The 22,367-nt window shown below is 43.1% G+C and overlaps 1 protein-coding gene across 3 annotated transcripts; it reads left to right on the forward strand.

Moving 5' to 3' along the window:
• The first annotated feature begins 100 nt into the window (after positions 1-100).
• On the forward strand, positions 101-19,564 carry Elmod2 (ELMO domain containing 2). 3 transcript variants are annotated; one of them, XM_087595160.1, is made up of 9 exons: positions 101-227; positions 1,385-1,532; positions 3,236-3,264; positions 8,818-8,915; positions 9,897-10,026; positions 12,676-12,809; positions 14,375-14,443; positions 15,198-15,314; positions 15,635-19,070. In XM_087595160.1, exons 2-9 carry the CDS (start codon positions 1,391-1,393, stop codon positions 15,648-15,650), a joined length of 735 nt encoding a protein of 244 aa, XP_087451286.1. In that variant the 5' UTR covers positions 101-227; positions 1,385-1,390; the 3' UTR covers positions 15,651-19,070.
• Positions 19,565-22,367: the final 2,803 nt, after the last annotated feature.

Raw genomic sequence — 22,367 nt, forward strand, 5'->3', positions numbered from 1 at the left:
CCTTCTTCCGCACCAGTGATAGGCTGAGAGCGAGCCAATCCGAAGACGACGAAGAGGCGGGGCGCAGAGCCAGGAGACACCCCGCCCCCTCAGCCTCCGTGCGGACTTCCGGGTCGCGGCGTTCGCTGGGAGCGCTCCGCGTAGAGCGTCGTTTCCGTTGCCGGTGTTTGCAGCTGGGGGAAACCGAGGCAGTGCCAGCTTCCCCCTAGTTCTTCCGCTTCTGTGAGGTGGCTGCTGTTTTATTTTTCTCTCACCCCGAGTTGCTGGCGTGCGGTTGCGCCAGCCTCGCAGTCTTCCCGCGGATAGTCCGCAGGGTGCCGAGGCCGTCGGGGCTTTGTGCAGTGTTCCCGCGCGCGAGAGGGGCGGGACGGCGCGGTGCCCTCGGGGCTCGCACTCGGTTTCCCGAGGCCCTGGGGCCCGGCGGGACGGCCTGCGGGCGCCTGGCAGTTCTGCCGCCTTGGTCCCGACAAGCGCCGAAGGGATGACTCATTTTAAAGACCCTGATCTGCGCGTCCCGCACCGACCCCCGGTGCCCTGCCCTGCGGGGATTTCGAATTTGACAGCTCCCTCGGCCGGGCGCAGAGAGGGTGTGTCTGCGAATCCCAGGACTGGAAGGCAGGGGAGGAGGGCTTTCTTTTCGGTCCCCCTCATCCCTCCTCCCCTTCGTTTAGCACTCGAAGAGTTTTCTTTTAAGATCCAGTTATATCAAGTGTATAGGTTTTGTGGGTTTAAAAGAAAAAAAAAAAAAACTCTTGGTGTCTCTGCCCTTCACCTACTGACTGGAAAAATCAAATTGGTCGGGATGCCATCTGCTCGGCTTCCAACCTGTAGGCTTCAGTTTGTAAGCCACTTGTAGTGTTTTCATTTGTTAGAGTCAGCTGACTGGGACAGCTGGGCACGCTCTCAACCAAGGCTAAGAAGAGCTCTTTCTTTGGGAAACCACATCTGATGTGTGATAGATTTGAAATTGTTGCTTGGTTGGTCCTTTTATTCTTGAACTTCTTTGTTCCAAGTTTCAAGGGATGAAAAGCGGAAGTAGGAATCCAAAATATTAAATATAATTATTTGGCAAAAATGTAAGGTGGTTATTCTTTTAATCGATTAAATAATTTGGCCAGTTTTTTTTTTTTTTGCTCCTTTTTTACTTTTTAAAAAAAGTGACCATTTAGCAAAGAGATAAATTGACCATTTGGCTAATCATTATTTAAACTGTTGTATGTTATTTCTTTGCCTAATAGATTAAAGAGTCACAAAATAGACACAGTTGAATAATGGATTTCATTATAATTTGGGGAGTTGGATCAACCTAATTTACTTTTCAGTTTTACCATTCCAGTTTGAGACCACTAAGCTTGCGTTTTTATATCCTTTTTTTTTTTTCCAGGAAAACATGTTCCTTTCTTTGTGGGAGTTTTTCTATGGACACTTTTTCCGATTTTGGATGAAATGGGTTTTACGACAAATGACTGGAAAGTGTGAATTGCAGCGAATTTTTGACACCTATGGAGGTGCACAGAGGACCTACAGAATAGGTAATGTCCTTCAAAATCAAAAAATTCAAGATTAATTGAAACATAATTGTCTATTTACCCCATGGTAGTTTGATTTGAGCGAGTCACTGCAACTGAATTTATTAAACTTTGTAGTCTTTGAGTTCTTTTCATTCTACTATTGACTATTGAATCAAATATCAAATAATTGTATATAAAAAGAAACTTCATAGAACATCTCATATGTACCCAAAGAATGAGCCTCTTGAATTTTTAAAAAACGTATCAATTATTATTCAGATTGTATTTGCAGTTGTTAACTAGAAAATTATTCTCTCTTCCATTTGAGATTTTTGCACAGATGTATGAGGTAAAGATTGAAGAGTCAGTTATCTGGTTTCCTACTTTGAGGCCTCATTAATCAGTCTTCTCACTTCTCACCCTTATTTCTGAATGGGCAGACTGCTCATTGGTACTAGGAAAGATTTCTAGAACCTGCCTGGTCCAGGCTCACAGTGATAGCCACATGGTTCTGAGTACTTGAAGTATGGAGTTGTGTTGTGCTGTGCTGTACCATACCCACTGGATTTCAAAGACTTTATATGAAAAAACGTAAAGATATATGATAATTGTATTTGTAATACATTGAAGCGATAATATTTTTGTGTTAAGTTATAACAATAAAAATTGCATGCGTTTCTTTTTAATTTAATATAGCTGGGGAAATGTTTATGGTATACATGGGGCTCAGTTTGGCTTGCATTATATTTCTGCCAAATAACAATTTTTCAATGTTTAATTGAAAATATTGTTCTGAATTCAAACTCAGATGGTTGAGAAATGTGGTTTCAAGTTACTTTAGGCATGGTAGGAGACATGGGCAGGGCCACAGCTCATGATGCTGTGTTAAGTAGAAAATCAAGAATTAACCAGCTCCTATTTTGTGTTGATCAAAATGCCTTGAATGAGGAATGGATGCCTTTAGGGCCAAGGGAGTGAGGTGTGGACGGCAGACCCTGTACCCAGGATTGTTGGAAGAATGGTAGAGCATCTTGTGGCCTCTGGTTGGATGAAGTATAATGCACAATTCTTGACGCACACACACCCCTGCATACACACCTGCTCAGAAGAACCAAGTGCCTCTTGACGCAGACCTGTGCAGTCTGTGTTGGTTGGCACTTTACAGTATGAGGAAAGAGCATATTCAAAGCTTTACTTTGAGGCAAAAGCCGTTTTCTTACAATTCTCAAAAGGAGAGTAGTATTCTTAATATACCAGAAACATTTTTTTTAACAGACCAATACAAATGCTGTTCTTCTTGGGTCAGAAACCAGGAATATAGAGGCTGTTTGCCTGATAAGAGGAGAGTTGGCCAGACAGTCTCTGTTGCTTTGTTCTTGTGCTGGTCACTTGCTTAGGCTGACGATGAAGAGAGTGGAGTGGAGAATATAGTCTGCAGATGAATTTCTGATATTTGAGCAGTGGCAAACACCCCCACTCTGGCGGTCTACACAGAAACAACATTCTGGGAAAGTTAGAGTGCCACTGGCTTGGTACCACATTTGGGGAAAGATGGTTCTACCTTCTCTGTCTTGTAAGATTTTGAGATGATTGTTGTGTTGTTCATGTGGAAATTGCACCTTAAACTGAAGAAATGATTTATCACTGCTATTATATTTTTGCTACTTGATTTTGGGTAATTCAGAAAATGTGTTCAAGTGGTAACTTTTTTTTTTTAATTTCAGAAAATTCCTTGACATATTCCAAGAGTAAGGTAAGGGCACATTAAAGTGCTAATTCTAGAAAACTTAACCTAAATGTATTTTTTTCTTTAAAAGGAACACTTTGATTTTAGGATTATGTTTACTGCCTTTGCTATAAGAAACCGAGTTACATTTTCTCATTTTAGAACTTGTAATTCTGTTTTCAAAGTACTTTGTGTGTTTTGATGGATAGAAGAGTATTTGAACTCTGCGCCTTGTTCAGAGGTGTGTTATTATAGACGGGGATCTTGCCTGTTTATTCTGCAGCAGCTGTGGTAGCTTTGGGGACCAGCGTGGTAAGAAAGCCTTTCTGAAGACTGTGTCCACAGGGAAGGTTGTGTGAGAGAAGAGCCAAGCAAGCGTTGATCCAAAGCGAGTCCCAGCATGCACTACATAGCAGTCAGCATTTGCTGAATTAGAAACAAGCGCAAATCTGCAGGAGCCTCAAGCAGTGTTATTGTGTGGTCATGTAAAGGCCTCTATCTAGTTGGTGTCACTGTAGGTCACAGGTGCGGGATTCGGTGGGCAGCTCTTGATGTTAAGTGGGAAACCAAGAACTAACCAGCTAGAATTGACTGTAAGGTCACAGTGTTGTCTGTGTAAGAATTACTGGTATCTATTATTGTATGACATTTTCAGTTTAGTTATCTGTGTGCACATCTGTATTTTAATATCCATATTATGTCTGCACTCGGTCATAATGCAAAATAGGATTCACAATGGAGACCGTGGACATAATTTGGTCGCTAGTGTTGATGAGAGTAGCTGACTCACACCGGGGTCAGAAGGGTGTTGGACTGGGCAAGCTGACACAATTCGTTCTGAAGAGCAGTATCTATAGAGGGAGGGTGCTTGTTATCTTGGGTACAGTCCTTCATTTGTGAGTTATCTATGTGAGACTGACTCGCATCCACACAATGGACACTGGGCAGGGTATAGAGTTACCTTTGTTCAGAATCCTAAACTGTAGTTTGTTTTCTTCATGAGAATACGGCATCCGAAGCTTCGAAAGCTTCTGCCCTAATTCTTGTCTAATTGAACACATGTGTGGTACCTGCTACTGCACTGTAGCGGGCCGCTCCCCACAGCAGCCTTGTGATTGTAGGGACCTGCCTGGACACGTTTTATTTCAGAGCTGTTACAGCAGGTCTCAAACTCAGGAGCCCCAGATTCTCTGGAAGCTTGGTAGAGTGTAGACACTGGGTTCCACCCCAGAGGTCCTGCTTCTGTTTCTGACGTGTTGGTTCCCCAGTGATGCTTGTTTTCTGTAGGTCAGGGCCGTGCTTGGAGGGACAGCCCTGTGTTCTGACTGTTCTACTCTCTCTGTAAGAAGCCATGTTTTCTCCACACAGACTGACTGATGTAAATCAAGTTGTGTTTCTTTGTGTCATAAATCTGGGGATATTTGAGAACGAATTGTCCTCTGACAGGTGCTTTCTAGTGGCCTGGGAACTATATTGTAAAAGTGTTACAGTTCCTTATACCACACCCACAGACCCAGCACTTATATGTCCTCTCCAATGCTTTGAAACCTGCCTGCACACTGTCAGTGCTGCCCCCAGAGCACCCCCAGCCCCTGGTTGCTCTCTGTTGCGTCTAGCATTGCTCTTGTCCTGTGCTGCTGCTCTAAACCAGAGTGCCACCAGCCATCAGGCCTGTGTGCCACTAGGGCCAGAGTGTTCGTTCTCCCTGCTAAAAGTTTGTCACATCACCTCCAGTTTCATCCCGTTCTGATCTCATGAGCTCCCGGAGCATTCTCTACTTAGAAACGTAAGCGCGCCCCCCATCCTTTTGCCTTCTTTCTTTTACAGTATTTTACTTCTTTATTTCTCCATTCTCTCCTGCCCCAAAGAAACAGCACAAAGCATAGTGTCTGTCACTTATGTCCATGTCCCCAGAGCCTGCCCCAACTCTGGCAAGTGACAGTACTCTGAGTGTAAAGAAAACATAGATGAGTGGCGGGAAGCCCTGGCCCCTTCTCCACAGGAGCGTGTGGTACCTGCCCCTTTCCTAGTTCTGGTGGAGAAGGGACAGAATCTGAACTCAGCACCCACACATCAGCGGAATGAGGACAGGCTGGAGCAGCGTCTGTGGTCTCAGAATTTATTAGTGGGATTTTATATGTGGTAAAATTAAGCTAAATGTAAGTAGTACAGGGGATCAGATTTGGTAAAATTTCAACAAGGATTGGGTGACTACTGTGTGTTCAGATTCTACCAGGGTTTTCAGTACTTGTAGAAGTAGTAAATTGATGATGGGTCGTTATCAGTAGGAGACAAAGAGTGATACAGAGAAGGAGGGACTGAACATGACTCAGAGCAGTGGCCTCAACCTTCCCAGTGCTGTGTACTCTTCATGTGCTGACCCCCAACCATGACATCACTTCATTGCGACTTCATAACTGTAATGTCACTACCGTGAATCATAATGTAAATATCTGATGTGCAGGGTATCTGATAATGCCACCGCTGTAAAAGGGTTGTTTGACCCTAATGAGTACTGACCCACAAGTTGAGAACTACTGGTTACAGTGTTTTGGGACTCAACAAGAGTGGATTAAGTTAACAGAAAACAATATGCTAATTTTTCAATTATTTAGTAGCTATTTAAAAATCTCACTTGAAAGGTTAATATTAAAGTTGTATTCTTATGATGTCGCCATTAAAAAAGGCAATTACTGATGGGTTTTGTTACTCTATAAAGAGAATAACTACCAGTGCCTGAGACGAAGTTAGATCATAGCTGCCTTGTTGTCTTGAAGCCTAGAATTGAAGCGACTTTGTCAATACATAGAGGTGGGCTGTCAATTTAAACATGCAAGTCGTGCATATCATTCTGGTGTTGTGGTATTTCCATTGAGAATCTCTGTATTTTATTACATGAAAAGAAGTCTGGAAATATTTTTGATTTTATTACTTCCTGTGTGTTTGACTTTGTGCAAGTTGTTTGTCCCTCATCAATACCTGTGTGGTGATTTTAAGAAGGCAACATAAGAGAATGCATGTTGATAATATTGGTGATAATGTATTAAGCCAGTAAACACTGTGAGGATTTGAGAGAGAGCACCCGTGAGACCTCGTACATATTTAAACACTTTGCACTTCCGATGGATGCTATGCTTGCTTATCCCTGGCAGCAATCTCAGAGTGTGGCTGTGTTGGCTTGTAGGCTCTTGGACAGTTGAAATTCCTTCTTTGTTGGTTAAAAATTAAGTCTCCTTTCCTCAGTTACAGACTAGGAACTATTTATAACTTACGTCCAATGGATGCTAAAATGTGAAAGTCTGTGGTATCTGGACTATAAATATTGCAGTAACCCCAGTGGGTCAGAGAGGAATTTGATGGGAAATAGACAAAGAATATTGACCTGGAAACACAACATATCAACATTTGCTTAGCTCACTAAAGCAGATTTTAAAAGCCTGAACCAGTTGAAGGTATGATCTGTTTGTACCTTTAGAAACCTGAAAAGAAACTGAGCCCAAAGTAAGCTGAAGAAGTTATAACGCAGAAAAATCAAAGAATTAGTAAAATAGACAAACGTAGACATTGCACCAAACTCAGAAGCCCATACTTTAAAAAGACTAGTGATGTCAGTAACCTCCAGCCACTGATGAATTAGGAGAGAAAGCCAAGAGTCCCAGTCTGAAGAAAGGTAGAGCGTAAGTGAGCAGCCTCAGGATAGTAAACCCTGAAGCTCATGGGAAATGGGAAAGTAGTTTATCCATTAATATGAAAATAAAAGAATCTAGGTTGCCACATATTCAAGAAAAGAAATAAAATCTCTAAAATATTTGCAAAACTCTCCAGCATTGGCCTAATTAATCCTCTTTTAAAAGATGTTCGAACTGTTGTATTTCTGAGTGTTGGCCTGTATGCATGTCTGCGCTCTGTGTACATATCTGGTGCCCATGAGGTAAGAAGAGGGCACCGACTGATAGGTGGTGAGCTGTCAGGTAGGTCCTTTGCAGAAGAAGCCAGTGCTCTGTGCCATTGAGCCTCTCTCCAGCCTGGCTTTAATTCTTACCAAACACTCGTGGAAGAAGGAACTGTCAGCAGAAAGTCCTGGGAAATAGAGGGAAGACACCCACCCCTCCTTTTGAGTGTACACTAAAACCAAAGACATAAACGTACAACTTAGTGTCCATTATGAATGTGATATAAGAGTTCTTATAGAACAACTGATCCCAGTAACACATAGAAAGGATAATATATTCTGATTAAATACAGAGAGTATAATTTATTACCACAGTAACTAGTCAGAAAACTATGGTCATTTTGATAGATACTGGGAATTCTGCTCATGATTAAAATCTTTCCCGACTAGAAAAGCAAAAACTCCCTCAGTCCATTAAAGACTGCCAGCAGACAATGTGTAGCTGGCATCACAGGAAACATTCAGCATTGAAGGTTTTGCCGCATGTAGTTGAGAGCATGACAGAGATGTTTAGTTTCTCTGCTTCTGTGCAGCATTGTGCTGAAGTCCTGGGCTACAGTCAGCAAGAAAACAAAACAAAACAAAACCCTGAGACATAGTTGGCCAGAAAGAGCTATGCGTATTATCAGAGATGCAGCCTGAGAACATAGACGAGACGACACTGGGTCCTTGGAGGCTGCTGCTGTGTGTTCTTGAGTGAGCTGAAATACTCGGCAGCAGTATTCTGTCTGTAGTCGCAATGCACTGTGGATCATCAAAGAGCAGTGCCTCCTGCCACAGCAGCCAGAAGTGCGAAACGTCCAGGGAGTTTTAGTTCAGTCCTAAAACCTATGGAGAAATTTTTTTTGGGGGAAAAAGCCTATATTCATCAATTAAAAGACTCAGTGTTGCTAAATATGAATTCCAAATTTGACCTATGAATTTGTGAAGTTTTAATCAAAATCTCATTGAATATGTTGGAAGACATTGACAAGTTCAGTCTGCAAACTTTTGCAGAAGTAAGAGTGGCCTGTGGTAGCTCAAATGGTTGTAGAAGAGGGCCATAGTCAGCATGGGCTCCTAAACAGATAGAAGATGTCATCAGACAGACCAGAAACAGACTGCATGGAAACATCACCTGAATTCTGGCACAGGAGACTGCAGGAAGGGAAGCTGCCAGCACTGAATGCTGGAGAACTGGATGTGGCAGGGATAGCAGGGTGGGGCTTGGTGAGGAGGTTGCACAAAAAGACAGCTCTTGGAGCCTGTTGCTACTCCTCTTTTTAAATTATTTTAAAAATGTTAACTTTTTTTTTTTTGGACAATTTCACAGTTATGTAGTGTTCTGCAGTTGTATTCTCCCTCCTACCCACTCTGCCTCCTGTATATGCTGGCCTCCTTCCCAACCCTCCCCACTTTCATGACTCCATTACCTATTTGGTTAGCTACATGTGCTTTTCTGAGTGTGGTCGGAGGTTTTTAGAAAACCACAAATACTTATACGATTCCAGCTTTGGGGGAGATCTGAAGTAAGTGTGATTTTTTTTTCATTTTAATATCTTCTTTGTAAAATTGCTTAAATGTCTTAAAACAGACTTCTATATCAGCCCTTGGAGACTTCTCTCATTCCACTGTATCTCCATAACTAGGTCCTACAGAATGCAACACGAGTTGCCGAGAGCGACCTGGACAGGTGCATAGTGGACATCATGAAGGAAAAGAAGATCTGCCCCGAGAAGGACAGCAGGTGTGCTGCTCCCTCTGTGACTAATGTCGCCTGCTGTGCAGAGCTCTGCACAGTTGGGCTGTGGCGGGGAAGGCTTGTGGAGGAGACAGCCCAGCTCTGTCATCCCCTGAGCATTGAGGCCCAGACTGCTGATAACTGCACAGGGCTGCAGCCACAGGGCCAGGCCTTCCCACTCAGTCCCTGAGGTTAAATAGCCGGCAGCTGGTCTTCCTGCCCTTCAGAGTCTGGTGTCTATGTGCTGTTCAGATCAGACCCTCCCATGTCCCTCCAGTGTGTGTCACACGTTCTGCCGAGTCCTTACAGTGTTTTCTGTCCCTCATGAACAGGCTGCTCTGGCCATCTGTAAGCCGTGAACTCTTGTTCTACAAGAGCCACCAAGTAGCTGGCTAGACACACACAGATGACTAGACGTCTTCTGTGTTAGAATAAGTGACATTAGTTGATACATAAGTAAGGGAGGTGAAGAGTGGCTTTGGGAAAGACAGCAGTTAGGAAATGAATTCTTGAGGTAAGAGGCCACAACCCCAGCAGGAGTTGGTGCTGTGCAATTGGTCTGAAGGGCATGTCATAGACAAGGTGAGGCTTGAAGGTCTTCCAGACTGTTGATGGATTGGGATTTGTCATGCCCTGGCTTGGGAACTAAAGATTCGTGTGCTTCACTATGGTAGAGTCACTATAAACAGCATGTCGGCCAGGGAGAGCAGGCTACTATACCCGGGGAGACTGGGATAACTCATCCTGGGTTGTTTGGGATACACTTCAAGTTATTAGAGATGCTGCAAAGTGACAGTAAAGAATTGGGGATGTGTGGACATCTCAGAAAATGTGATGAATAAGTTCTAATAATGGAGCTCTTGTAATGCTCTTGAGTTAAGTCAGAAGTGACAAACCACTTCCTACGTAGATGTGTGACACGCCCTCCCCCAGGCCTCGATTTATTTTATAAAGAGGTCTGACTTAAACTAATAATTTTATCCTCAGTTTTCAAATCTGCATGAGGACATGCTTACTGCAGATCACTGGCTATAGACAGCTCTACCATGACGTAGAAAATGTGAGGAAAAAGCCCTACGATTCTGCCAATGCACAGCATGAGAAGCTGCTCCTCAAGGTAAGGCTGCCTCGGTTCAGGGAGCGAGCTTCTGCTGTGAGAGCTGCGCACTCTTCCGGCTCCTTCAGTTGGAAAAGACTGTTGGCCAGCAGCTCTTACTTGATAAGCATCTTTAAAAATACAGGAGCTCTCGGACTCAAAGCATGGACACCCAGGCCTCTGAGCCTCTGTTTATCTAATTTGCTTGTGGAGACTTGGCTTTCTTTCAGCAGCACTGAAGCTGTGAAGTGCATGTCCGTTTGTTCAGGACTGTGTCTCTTCTGGGACCAGCCCAGCATGAGTTGGCAAATACTGCCATGGTAAGAAAGAAGAGGGGGAGAGAGCACCTTTTGCCTCCTGCTTCTGTTGTGTAAGTGTGCGAGCGTGGTAGGAGCACCCATCTCTACAGGTTGAGGCTTAGAGAAATTGCTAGACTGTCCAGGGTAGGCCTTCACTGGAGGAAAAGGATTCCCGGCCCAGGGGAGGTGGGGGACTTGCACTAGAGCCAGGAGGGTGCTGCCTCCTGCCCATCCTCTGCTACAATTCACACTCTGGAGGAGGAGTAAAGGTGTGACTTCAAACTTTTCTTTCATTCTCTCACACTCTTTTCTCTCTTTCCATTCTGCTCCTCTCTCCCTCCTCCCCCTTGTCCTCTCTCTCAGTCCTCTCTGGTCTCCCTCCTCACCATCTTCATAAAGTACCGGTTTCCGGATGACATTTCATGCATCCTTAGTTCTGGTTGTCTCTCCCTACGTGTCCCTCCTCTCTGCTGCCTCCCTGCTCATACTTTCCTCCCCCTCGGCTTTATCTCAGGTGAACCCACTTATCCTTGAAGCACAAGCGTGTATTGCACTTGGAGGTAGTACTCGATATGACCCAGTGTTCTATGGAAAGTCTCCTGGGACATCTGTGTAAGATAAAATGCTTAAAACTGCCAAAGTGAGGCTGCAGAGGTGGCTCAGAACTGCAGAGTGCTTACTGCCATTGCACAGGACTTGGGTTCAATTCCTAGCACCATTTGTAGCTCCAGTGCCAGGAGCTGTTATGTGGACTGAGCTCATATTTGAGTGACTTAGAGCACGTAGGCTCACAGTCTTCATCCACCTTAGCTGCCAAGCCTTCTGTTAAACCTGCTGTCAGGAAGGAGTAAGACATATGTCCCAGTGCCCAGTCCAGGGACCTTTGTCCTGGCTGTCCACCACGAAACTCAGCTCTGGTGGTAGAATGGTGGCGACTGGAGCACACCGCTGAAGTCTTGCTGGGAAGAGAGCTGTGGAGTTGAAGTTGTTTGAGTATAAGCAAAGACGTGTTCAGCAGCTCTTGTCAGGGTCTAATCTTTAGATCTGAACTTCACCTTAACCTTATGAAATCAGTGTCTCCAGGCTGCAGCCCATGATGGATATTAAACCTTGAGTATTAAAAGCTGAATATGATGGGATGTTTCTGTAATCCCAGAATTTTGGAGATTGAGGCAGGAGGATGGGAATTCAAAACTCCTCTGGGCTGCATAACAAGACCCAATCTCCAGAAACAAAGAAGCAAACAAATGAATGAAAACTGAGGAGTTGGGGCTGGGGATTTAGCTCAGTGGTAGAGCGCTTGCCTAGCAAGCGCAAGGCCCTGGGTTTGGTCCCCAGCTCCGAAAAAAAGAAAAAAGAAAAGAAAAAAACAAAAAAAAAAAAGAAAGAAAGAAACTGAGGAGTGGTTCTCCACTGCAGCCCACACATCTGAAGCCTTAGTGCTCTGGTCACATTCCTCATCAGTAAGCTCCTGGGCTGCTCATAAGAGAGTGGGCAAGATAAAGCCCAGTCTAATAACTGGAGCTAGCTTGAGGCCAGACACAAGGAAGGCCATAGTGTTGACATCTTGTTAGGGAACAGGACACCCTCACTCCACAGTGCCCACTGTGGTGACGAGATGGGGAGGAGCACACATTTCTGTTTTGCAAAGCTTTTCAGTTTTTTATTCAGTATGTACAAGTATGTTTTAGATCTTGAAAATGACCAATTTTTCTTAATTATTTTTCATTGACTGGTTTATTACTACCTAACAAAGGGAAAGATTGTTAATCAAAATTTCTTACCTGATAACAACTTCAGTGGTAAAGATTATATTTATTTAAAATCAAATCATCTTTTTTCTCTTAAAAATGAAAATTTATGAAATAATCGCACACACCCATTTCTTGTGTTATATTAATATTATTCCATGGTCCCTCCTCAGAATTAATTTCTCTTTATTTCTTTCCCTCCCACCTCCCTCTCTTTTCTTTTTATTAAAGATTAACCATCCAGCATTACAGCATAGCCTATTCAAGCTGAATATGGGTCCATTGACCTGACTGTTCTTCTCAAACAATATATATGCATACACACACACACACACACACACACACACACACACACACACACACACACACACATTAGTAAACACAGGTCATTGCTCTAGATTTCTGTAGTGTTTTTTAAAAATGATTCTTCACAACAGCCATTCTGGTTGGAATAGATATACTGTGTTTTGAATACAGTCCTTGTTGGTCTTAGAATCTGCATATAAAAATTGTTGAACTTCAAGTATTCAATTATGAATTAGATAAACTAAGAAAAGGAGAATGTCCCAATAAGCCAAGAACATTACTATTATTTGTAACACAAAAGCGTATTTGTGCAGCTTTGGAGTCTTCTGATGCCAACGAAAAAGTTGAAGGCCCGGATCTCCAAGCAGTGGGCAGACATTGGTTTCCAAGGCGATGATCCCAAAACAGACTTCAGAGGCATGGGCATACTCGGACTGATCAATCTTGTGTAAGTGGCGACAAATTATCTTTTCCTTGACTGAACAAAATTCTGCAATTGCTTCCTGTTAACTCGATAAGTTTTCTTAGGTATAATGTGCATGTTTGCTAGTGTGCTGGCAACATTCAAAGACCTGTGTGTGTGTGTGTGTGTGTGTGTGTGTGTGTGCTTACTAGTATTTCCAGTGCCTTTCCCTTCTTCTGTCTTTCCGGCCTTACTTCTGACATCTGCTTAAGAGTCATGAACACCTCTTTCTAGTTTTGCCTTCTTGTTTCCACTGTGCAAGCTCTGATTCCGTTTGGGGAAACAACCAGGTTAGGTGACATCTCCTAACTACCCCTGGCTGTTGACCTGAACCACCACGTGTCATGCTGTAACAACTTGCCTCTTTCCCTTAGTGCTTAGGCTCTGTGCATGCGATCCCAGATATGCCATAAAGATCACAACTGATAGTCAGCACTATTCTAGTAAGGGACTGGAAGGTGAGTTCTTAAACCAGTGGTTCTCAGCTTGTGGACTGTGACCGCTTTGGGGGCGGCATATCAGATGTTTACATTATGATTCACAACAGTAGTAAAATTGTGGTTATGAAGTAGCAGGGAAACACTTTTATGGTTGGTGTCGAAGCATTAGGAAGGTTGAGAACCACTCTGCTGTATAGATGTGCAGGTATACAGACTGTAGTGTTTATCTGTAGACTGTGGCTTACAGACTGTAACTAGTGTTGAGAATGGATGCCAGTAATTTCTATGGATACTTATTAATGTGAAAACAATCTGAACTGAAGTAAACTAAGTTAATACTGAGGAAATGTTTAGGTCATGTGGATAAAGCCGTGGGAGGAGGGATGCGCCATAATGAGATTTCAAGACCTACATTGTTCACATCATAGATGCATGTATGTTTTGGCAATGCCTAAAGCTGTATGAGTTTTATGTAGTTCTGCTTCCTGAAGATAAATCACACAGTAATCTTTAATGAACTTAAGACTTCCCTGCCTCCACCGGAAGAGAATCCTACTGAGCCTGGAGTTTAAGTAACTTAACAGAGTCTGACTCTAGACTGTGCTGTGGGGCCTTGGTAGACCTCTAATGACGTACAGTTTCTTCACTATGTGTAGAGCATAGGCTGATGTGAAGGTGGCCAGGACCCACATCTATCAGTCATGGCTTGCTGGTCAGCGCCTGTCAGCTGTGTGTTCCAAGTGCACACTCCAGCCTGGCAGACAGGACAGACAGTGAAGGAGGGCGGCCCAGCAGCTGCACTTTTATTGGACAGGATGAGAGGTCGCAGATTTCAAAACTCGGGACTTTCTTCATTTGTAAGCAAATAGGACGTCCCTTTGTAGGCGACGATCTCCCTGCTGACATAGTCTTGCCAAGAGACAGTCTGTGCTCCTTATTTAATAGGCCTGATTCTTTAGGATTAAATTTGGACTCAGGTTCCTTTCTGAGCATCGAGGTGGCTTGAGGCGGAGTGGCTGTAGCAGCAAGGGCCATCGGTCAGACAGTGGCGGTTGCCTGCTCTGCGTCCGGCGGACATTTCACTTCCTCGTTTTCCTTGAACTTGTTTAGGTATTTCAGCGAGAACTACACCAGCGAAGCACATCAGATCCTCTCCCGCTCAAATCACCCCAAGTTAGGGTAAGCTGGGCAAACATTTAAAAAGCTAGACTCTTGAAGTGAAAAGGACTATGTATTTCAAAATGTATCCTAAAATGATATCATTTTAATGATTGTAACTGCAGAAAGAATAATATAAACTATTTTAAAGAAAAGTGATCATAAATGTTCTATTTCCAAAGTAAATTTTATCACATGTTGTAGTTTATAAAACAAAGATAGGGGCTCATATTTTTTTTTCAGGAATATTTAAAAGTAGAAGGAGAAAGTAACAATGAAATAGGAAAATGAGAGTTAGCTTTGAGAATGGTAAAGGAAAGGCTAACTGAGCCCTTGTTATTAGCTTTATAAATAATCACTAGGACAATAAAGCTCGGTGTGTGTGGGTGTCCCTTCCCTTAGTGTTCTTTTTTTTTTTTTTTTTTTCTTTTTTTTTTTTCTTTTTTTCGGAGCTGGGGACTGAACTCAGGGCCTTGCGCACCACTGAGCTAAATCCCCAACCCCTCCCTTAGTGTTCTTAAATGTCGCATGGTCAGAACTTTTATTTTTACTTCTTAGCTTCTGTTCAGAAAATTAACAGCCTTCAAAAAACAAGCACTTTGATCTTCCTGACTGAGTTTAGCGAGGTCACTGCAAAGGGAGTCCTGTGAGAAGCACAGTAGAGACAGTTTGGGGGACTCTAGTAAGCTCTGCACACGCTGTAAGCCTCTGTTCCAAGCCATCGGCTAGCTGTGTAACTGGCGGTGTTTGTGACGTAGGTATTCTTATGCAATAGTTGGGATCAATCTCACCGAGATGGCTTACAGCTTATTGAAGAGCGAGGCGCTGAAGCTTCATCTCTACAACTTCGTCCCTGGGGTACCCACAATGGAGCACTTTCACCAGTTCTACTGTGAGTATCGGGCTCAGAGCCAGACCCGCCTCAGAGCACTGCGGACTCCCAACAAGGCAGAGTATAGAGCTTTTACCCTAATGCCTGTGAGGTACAGAGCTGGCGTTTGTCATTTTATTGCTTAAGATCCTTGCTGTCGGGAGAATAGCGGAAGATGATCTCTCGTGTACTCTCAGCACTTCTTTCATATTTGAGTCAGATTGTCTGGCTTGCAGGCCAAGCGGCCTCATCCCTGGCCCCAGATGCACGTGTACTTTCTAAAGATGGTCTAAATAGATAATTACTCCTGTGGACAATGTGTGTATGCTTTTTACTTCCAGGTTACCTTGTCTATGAATTTGACAAGTTTTGGCTTGAAGAAGAGCCAGAAAGCATTATGTACTTCAACTTGTACAGAGAGAAGTTTCACGAGAGGATCAAAGGACTCTTGATGGATTGCAATGCTGTGCTCACTCTGAAAACATGAACACCACTTATCTTCTCTTTCTACCACCTTTTGCACACAAAACAGAATTTATATGTTATTATAGAAATTATCTGATTAACTACACTCATATAATTTCCTACAAAAATACTTCAGAAACTCTATTTAAGGAAGCTAGAGGACAATCAGTGTGTGTTTACATTCGTTTATACCCTGTTCTCCAAAGAGCCACACCGTCCAGAGCCACGCCAACTACAGTTTGGAGCTTGGGTCTAGCCTCTTAGTTTCAAAAGTATAAATCAGGTATATTTATATTTAGCCAACTGATCAAAATGTGCACAAGTCTGTTCTCATTTTGTGTGCTGTGCTCCCGTGCTGGTGTCATTTAAAACCTCTGCAGGGTTCCTGTTCACTCTGGAAGTGGCTTCTGAATGCTCTTGGTCTTTTATCTCTAGGCAAATCAGCACGGGGTATCGTCTGAGGCTTTCTTTGTGTCTCTAGCTCTTGTCAAGAAGTCCTATCCTTAGAGCAGAGAGAGCGAGGCTCTGTCAGGGAGGGTGAACAATCATGGCGTCCTTTGATTTCTCCGGTGCCTGACTAGCAGAAATGAGAGGATGGCGGTGCTGGTGACTAGCAGCTTCTGTAGAAGTAGCCCACGTTGGAGGTCTTATTTTAAGGACTCTAGGCATTTACTCCAGTCCAGTATTTTCTTTTATCAGCTGTAGAAGGAACCTTCCTCAGAGCCCCACTGGAGGCCTGTGTGTTTAGAAAGGAGGTGCCTCTGCTGGGAAAATCTTGATTGCATTTGAAACATAGCTTCTTTTTCGATTAAACTCTCTTTGAAACACAAGAAGAAAACTTAGAGCTTTTTAGACATCTGTTCCCGATCATTGGTGTATTTGACTTGCTGTTCTCTTTTGCTTACCCTTGCTTTGCCTCTGGTGTTTCTGGCTGATGTTGTAGGGACCGGGTTAGCAGCCTGTGGGGTGCTACCATAGCCCGGATCATGACTGTGCATTTTTGTATAGCTTTATTCTCCAAAATCTCAGGAGGGCAGCAAGTACTGTGGAGGGTTATACGTGAGGAGATTCTGATGGGGCGGTACCCTCTTGGCATGTGTTAAGAGATTTATTCCCAGAGCCAAACTAAAAGAGCTTAAAGACTGGATGAGAAACACTGCTGAGTTCCGTGGAAACCAGTTTATGACATCATAGTTTAACCTAATACATGGTGATGTTTTGCACATCTTTTAATATCAGGTATGTAATGACTAGCTTGTGTGATAGAGGGAAGTTTGCTGCTTTCCCACAATTGTTCGTGTCTTCTGACAAGCCTGTCTTCACACTTGTCAGAGAGTGAGAGAGCGAGGGAGCACGGGACGGGTGTCCTTAGGAGAGCCACAGCTGTTGTGTTGTGTAGGCTGCATTGCAGAGCATGGGTTCAAACTGTTTCCTTAAGGAATATGAAACTTTATTTTTAAGTAGGTTTGCTTTATAATACTAGAAAGGATTTAACTTTTCAGTATTATAGGAATTTAATAATTGATTTCTTATAGGGGATTTGTCAACCCTGGTAACATAATTTCATTTTTAAAAAATCTTGTCGTCCAGGGTTTATGATATATTGTGTCGCCAGACCCTAACAAGGAGCACATGTTTACCGTTATTGTTCACTGTATTATAGTGTGAAGTCTTCCATGGACAGCAGCTGTATTTGTCTGTAACTTTTGTGCTAAAAGTACTTGTGCATGTATGTTAATCTTTCAGCAGCCAGATCTTGGACTGATTTAACTCTTTATCAGCATATGTAATAAAACGACTACTTGAAGTATGAAAGAGGAAATAATAATTAATAATAATAAGTAATTATTTCCTGACAGAAAATAACTCTATAATGATGTGAAGAACATATTATCATAGTTAGGTTAATGTCACAGTCTTTAAATCCTCCTTTGTACATTACAGATATTGTTTGTTTGGTTTTTTTTTTGTTAGAATTATCATTAGCCATTTCATATAATTATATAGTGAACTGATCTGTAAGCCAATTCCAGCTTCAAAGTTCTGCTATTCTGGAAGCTTGACTGTCACTAGTTGTACACGAGAATTTAACAGGAAGCCCCAGACTGATGGGCTAGGTGTATGCAGGAAAGGAACAGCACAGTCAGTTCCCCTTACTTGCAGCAGACATCAGAACTTCATGCAGTTTTAAAGCCCATGTTTAGATGCTCACCTGTGTCTAGAACTATTAAAATTACAATGTAGCAAATTGGTAGTAATGGCATTGAGTAGCAAGAAAGTTATGTTACTTTTAGATTAAATAAAATAGAATCAATGTGGAGATGAATTCTTGTATATGTGAAGGTGAAGAAATTTTACCGGTGACAAGAGTAGCATAAAATATATAAACACAACATTTAGCAGTTCAAATGCTCTGAAAGACAATCTTTTTAAAAATGGGAGACACTTAGTTATCTCACAGAACCTAGACCAGGCTCTTTGTAAATAAATGTAACAGTACAGCTAGGTATAAAAATGATTTTAAACTGGCACCGTTTACAGTTCAAAAATCAAATTTTTTTTCTTAAAAATTTCTATCCTGTTTTTTCCTTCTATTGTAGAGCTACTAGGATTTGTATTATTTTTCTATGAAAATGTATGCAAAAAAAAGACTAAAGAGTCTTCCCTCAGTGTTGGCTATCATATCATTCTGTCCATTGAGAATATTCAGTGAAAGGGATTTTGATTAAAAGTTTTGCTCAAAGAAAAACGATTACTTGGGTGTGAAAAGCAGCTCTTCGTTTCTGCAGCAGAAGGGTATCAGCCAAATAAAAGATGGAGTTTGCCCGGGAGGGTGGGAGTTTATTCTTGTGCTCATAACTGGGGACCAGCAGCTGCGTCCTCAGAATAGGTGCTCTACTCTAACCCAGGAAGGGCGGTGCTTCTGGGGAGGCTTTGTCATGTTCACATGTGAGTAGCCTCTCCACACAAGCAGCTGTTAAATGAAGATGAGGGGACTTGTTAACACTCTGAGGAAAATCATGATGTGTATTTTTGTTTTTTTCTGTCTCCAGTTTTTTGATGAGATAAAATTTTTAAATATAATGTAGGTAGGACCCAACGACCACATTGACTTTGGTAGGGTAGTTCTGTGTTTTGTTAAAGTACTGACCAATATTTAAGCTGTAGAGTTCCCTGGAGGGAAAGTACCCGTTGGTAACTTTGTCTATTTTGCATCAAGCATTTGAGTTTCATGTAAAAGCAGTAGTGTGAAATGTGATGTCCTTTTGTTTGTAATGTTAAGTGAGAGAATAAAATCACAGCTGAAACTGTTGTAAGCCTTTCCATGGATGCTTGGGCTGCCGTTGTGTCCTCCACCCCTATTTAAGTCATTTGAATTCTGGAAACAATACTTAAATTACAGGTAAGTTGTGAGACTCTTTTTTTTTTTTTTAATTTTTATTTATCTAATGTATATTACAGATGGTTGTGAGCCACCATGTGGTTGCTGGGATTTGAACTCAGAACCTCTGGAAGAGCAATCAGTACTCTTAACCACTGAGCCATCTCTCCAGATCCCAAGTTGTGAGACTCTTAAGTCACCTTGTAATTGTATAAGGTGTTACTGACTGAGAGTAAGTGGCTCTGAGACCAAAAGTATACTTCGTTTTACAAGAAGCCACCATTTCACCTGAACTCACCGCATTCCACCCAGTTTTCACCAAGGGTAGAAGTGATTCATGCTGCTCATCATTTTCTTACACTGTCCTCGTTCTATTTACATACTAATACTCGATTTTTTCAGTTTCGTGGCATTCCAGTGTGTGTGTGTAATTGACTTCATTTGTTACTGCCACAGGGGAAACAGGATGAAGCAAATAAACAAAGTAACATGTTTTCTGTTTGTGATCCAAGATACTGTAAGGTTTGGGATTCCTTCAGAAGCCAACCTGAACAAAGGCTTTTTGCAGCCCCGTGGAAGGTGATCCCAGCAGACACTAACAGGCCCTGGGAGGCTGAGGAAAGCTGAAAGGGTCTTCTATTAAGCAGAAATGCCACTGTATGCCATCGTATGTCACACTGGAGTGTGACGGCCAGTGGCATTTTACCCAAGAGTTGGCAGGAATGAGGAACCGACATAGCATCCCAGTTCCTCACCGCTCAAAGCTGTGCACATGAGTGTACTTCACCCCGCACTCAGGTGCAGTGCACAGGCAGGCAGTGATGACTCCAGAGGGGAAGACCCTAAGAAGTGAGATGCTCACATAACAAGAAGTCAGGTCTTAGCACGCCGGAATGGGAAGAGCGGCCAGAGCAGTGTCGGGAGAGACGTTAAAGCACCCACCACAAAATTCTCCTGTTGTTAACAAGCGAGGAATGGTGGCGATGGCGTTGGGTGTGGCTATTCCTCTTTTTCATGCACTACTGGAGTGATCCCTGGCATTGAGAAGGTGGAACATGAAAGGGTGGGCTGGGGCAGGTAATTAGGTCCTAGGAGATCCCCATTTATGAAAATATTAGTGCTGGTCTGGAAGGAAGGTCTATATCTCTCTGAAGATGGGCTACTATAAAAAGAACAAACATCTCCTTTCCCTGAGACATAAAGGAGACTCTGCTCTCCCTAGGGTAGGGCCCTGAGCAGGTGTTAAATGTTAAAATCACTATTTGTGTTACTATTAAGGTCTTAGGTCTTTGCCCGGAGCTTGCTATCTGGGGCTCATTTTCCCATGAGTAAGCAAAAATGCTGAAGGATGAGACAATGGGATTCTGATCAGCAGGCATCCTTTGGACTCCTCCTTGCTTTCCACGGTAGCTGGATAACCCTTGTGTAAATGTTAGCTGTTTTGAAAACTCCATGAACGCCTTGTCAGAAATACACAAAGAAAGGCCCTGATTGTTCCAGTTCCTGAAGATACAGCCTGTCATGAATGTTTCAAACCATCCACCTGTGCCAGAGGTTTTACTCTCAGAAGCCTTGGTGAACTCTAGACAACCTTGTAGTGAGCATTGGAGTTTGGGCTTCTTTAAAAAAAACACAGAAATCATTTAAGAATATGTTTTTGTTTTAATTGCAGATATGGGATATGGGGTTACTTCAGACTGTCCACAGCAGCTGACTATAATTTTCCTCGTGCTCCGGCAGGGGCGTGATTTTGCCAGTTGCAGATGGTTTCTGCCATTATGTGACGTTGGGAATTCTGGGTATTATACATGCTAAGGCCCTGAGAAGCTTAGTGGGTTGTTGGTTGGGTTGTTAGTGGTTGTGTTGGTCGAGATTTGTATAAAGAAGAAACAACAAGAAATTGCATATCCTGATGGTGAAGATCAGACATCCCCAATGAACTCAATGCCTCTAATCAGCAGGAAGTAATCTAAAGATAACGTATACCCACCCCTTTCCAACCCCTGACTTTATTCAGGGAATGCTTTCCTTAAGCCCCCTCTATCTTTTTTTCTCTCTTATCTAGGTTAGGGGGATGAAAGGGGAAGAGAAAGGGTGGAGAAGAGTGGAAGAAAGAAGAACCCACAAAAAAGCCAAAGACATGCTGTACAACCCTCCAACCATTTCCACACAGGCCAGGGGAGGAGCCCCTCTGGTGGTCAGGCCCAGGAACTGCTGTGATGAGTGCCAGGAGGTGGGGCCTGTCGCGTAAACATGTTCTCATTTGCATATGACGTGCTGTGCTGTGATTGGTGCAAATGTCCCTTCTCTGGCCTTTGGATCAGGCTGCCCCGGCTCACTGAGGGAATTAGCTAGGAAGTGGTATCTGTCCTGCCTCCCCTGACATTGCAACATTGAGTTGAATAAAAGGTTTCTCTCAAGGGTCTTCCTCCAGCTCTGTAACTTGCAGACCAACTCAGAAGTCTCAAACAACCTGGCCAGTAGCTGTGACACTGGTTAAGTGAGACATAGAAATCTCTTTTTCTATACCTACACAAGAATTGTCATACGGTCTGCCATCAAGAGCTGAGGTACTCTGATGCCTCGGTGCATCTGAAAGCCACAGCACCAGTCACAGCCCAGGGCTGCAGAAGAGAGTGGAGACAGGTAGAATTAAGTGTCCCGCACACACACCTGCACAGGGACCACACAGTTTTGCCTCCACCTCTGCCCCAGCTGTTGTCCTACACGGATGGACACAGAATGAACACAGAAGCCACCGAAGACCAGCATGAAGAAAAGCTCCTGTTTACCTACGATTTCTATGTGGGTGGAGCAAAAGGACCCACAGCAACACCACAGCAGTATGAAGCCCAGGAGGGAACTTGCCGAAGACAACACATCCTGAAGGGACTAAAACAGGAACAGGGCACCTGACTGCCTCTGTCTGCTGCCCCACCCTCAGTTCGTAAGAGTGGGAAACAAAACAACCCAAATCACACTGTGCTCCTGCTGACCATCTTCCAATTGGACAGACAGTCAAGATTCACCAATGATAACATCTATGACGAAATGAATCTCGTGTCTCCAGGTGTAAGATATGGACTCCAGACACCTGTATGAACAGAGTTAGTTTGTACTTTTGATTCTGCAGAACTTCTCTTGCTCTGGGGACAATTCTGTATTCTAGCTGAGCCCCTACTCTTAAATTGAGGCTCCTCAAAAAGACAAATCGTAGATGGAATTAA

The sequence above is a fragment of the Rattus norvegicus genome, chromosome 19 (assembly GCF_021556685.1).
Source record: "Rattus norvegicus strain SHRSP/BbbUtx chromosome 19, alternate assembly SHRSP_T2T, whole genome shotgun sequence".
Taxonomy (NCBI): Eukaryota; Metazoa; Chordata; class Mammalia; order Rodentia; family Muridae; genus Rattus; species Rattus norvegicus.

What these genes read in the sequence shown, in the direction of transcription:
- Elmod2 (XM_087595161.1), top strand. Translation starts at nt 482, where the DNA reads ATGACTCATTTTAAAGACCCTGATCTGCGCGTCCCGCACCGACCCCCG. An exon ending in ACAGAGGACCTACAGAATAG is followed by an intron (nt 1,533 to 3,235) that starts GTAATGTCCTTC and finishes TTTTAATTTCAG; the next exon opens with AAAATTCCTTGACATATTCC. An exon ending in CTCGGACTGATCAATCTTGT is followed by an intron (nt 12,810 to 14,374) that starts GTAAGTGGCGAC and finishes GAACTTGTTTAG; the next exon opens with GTATTTCAGCGAGAACTACA.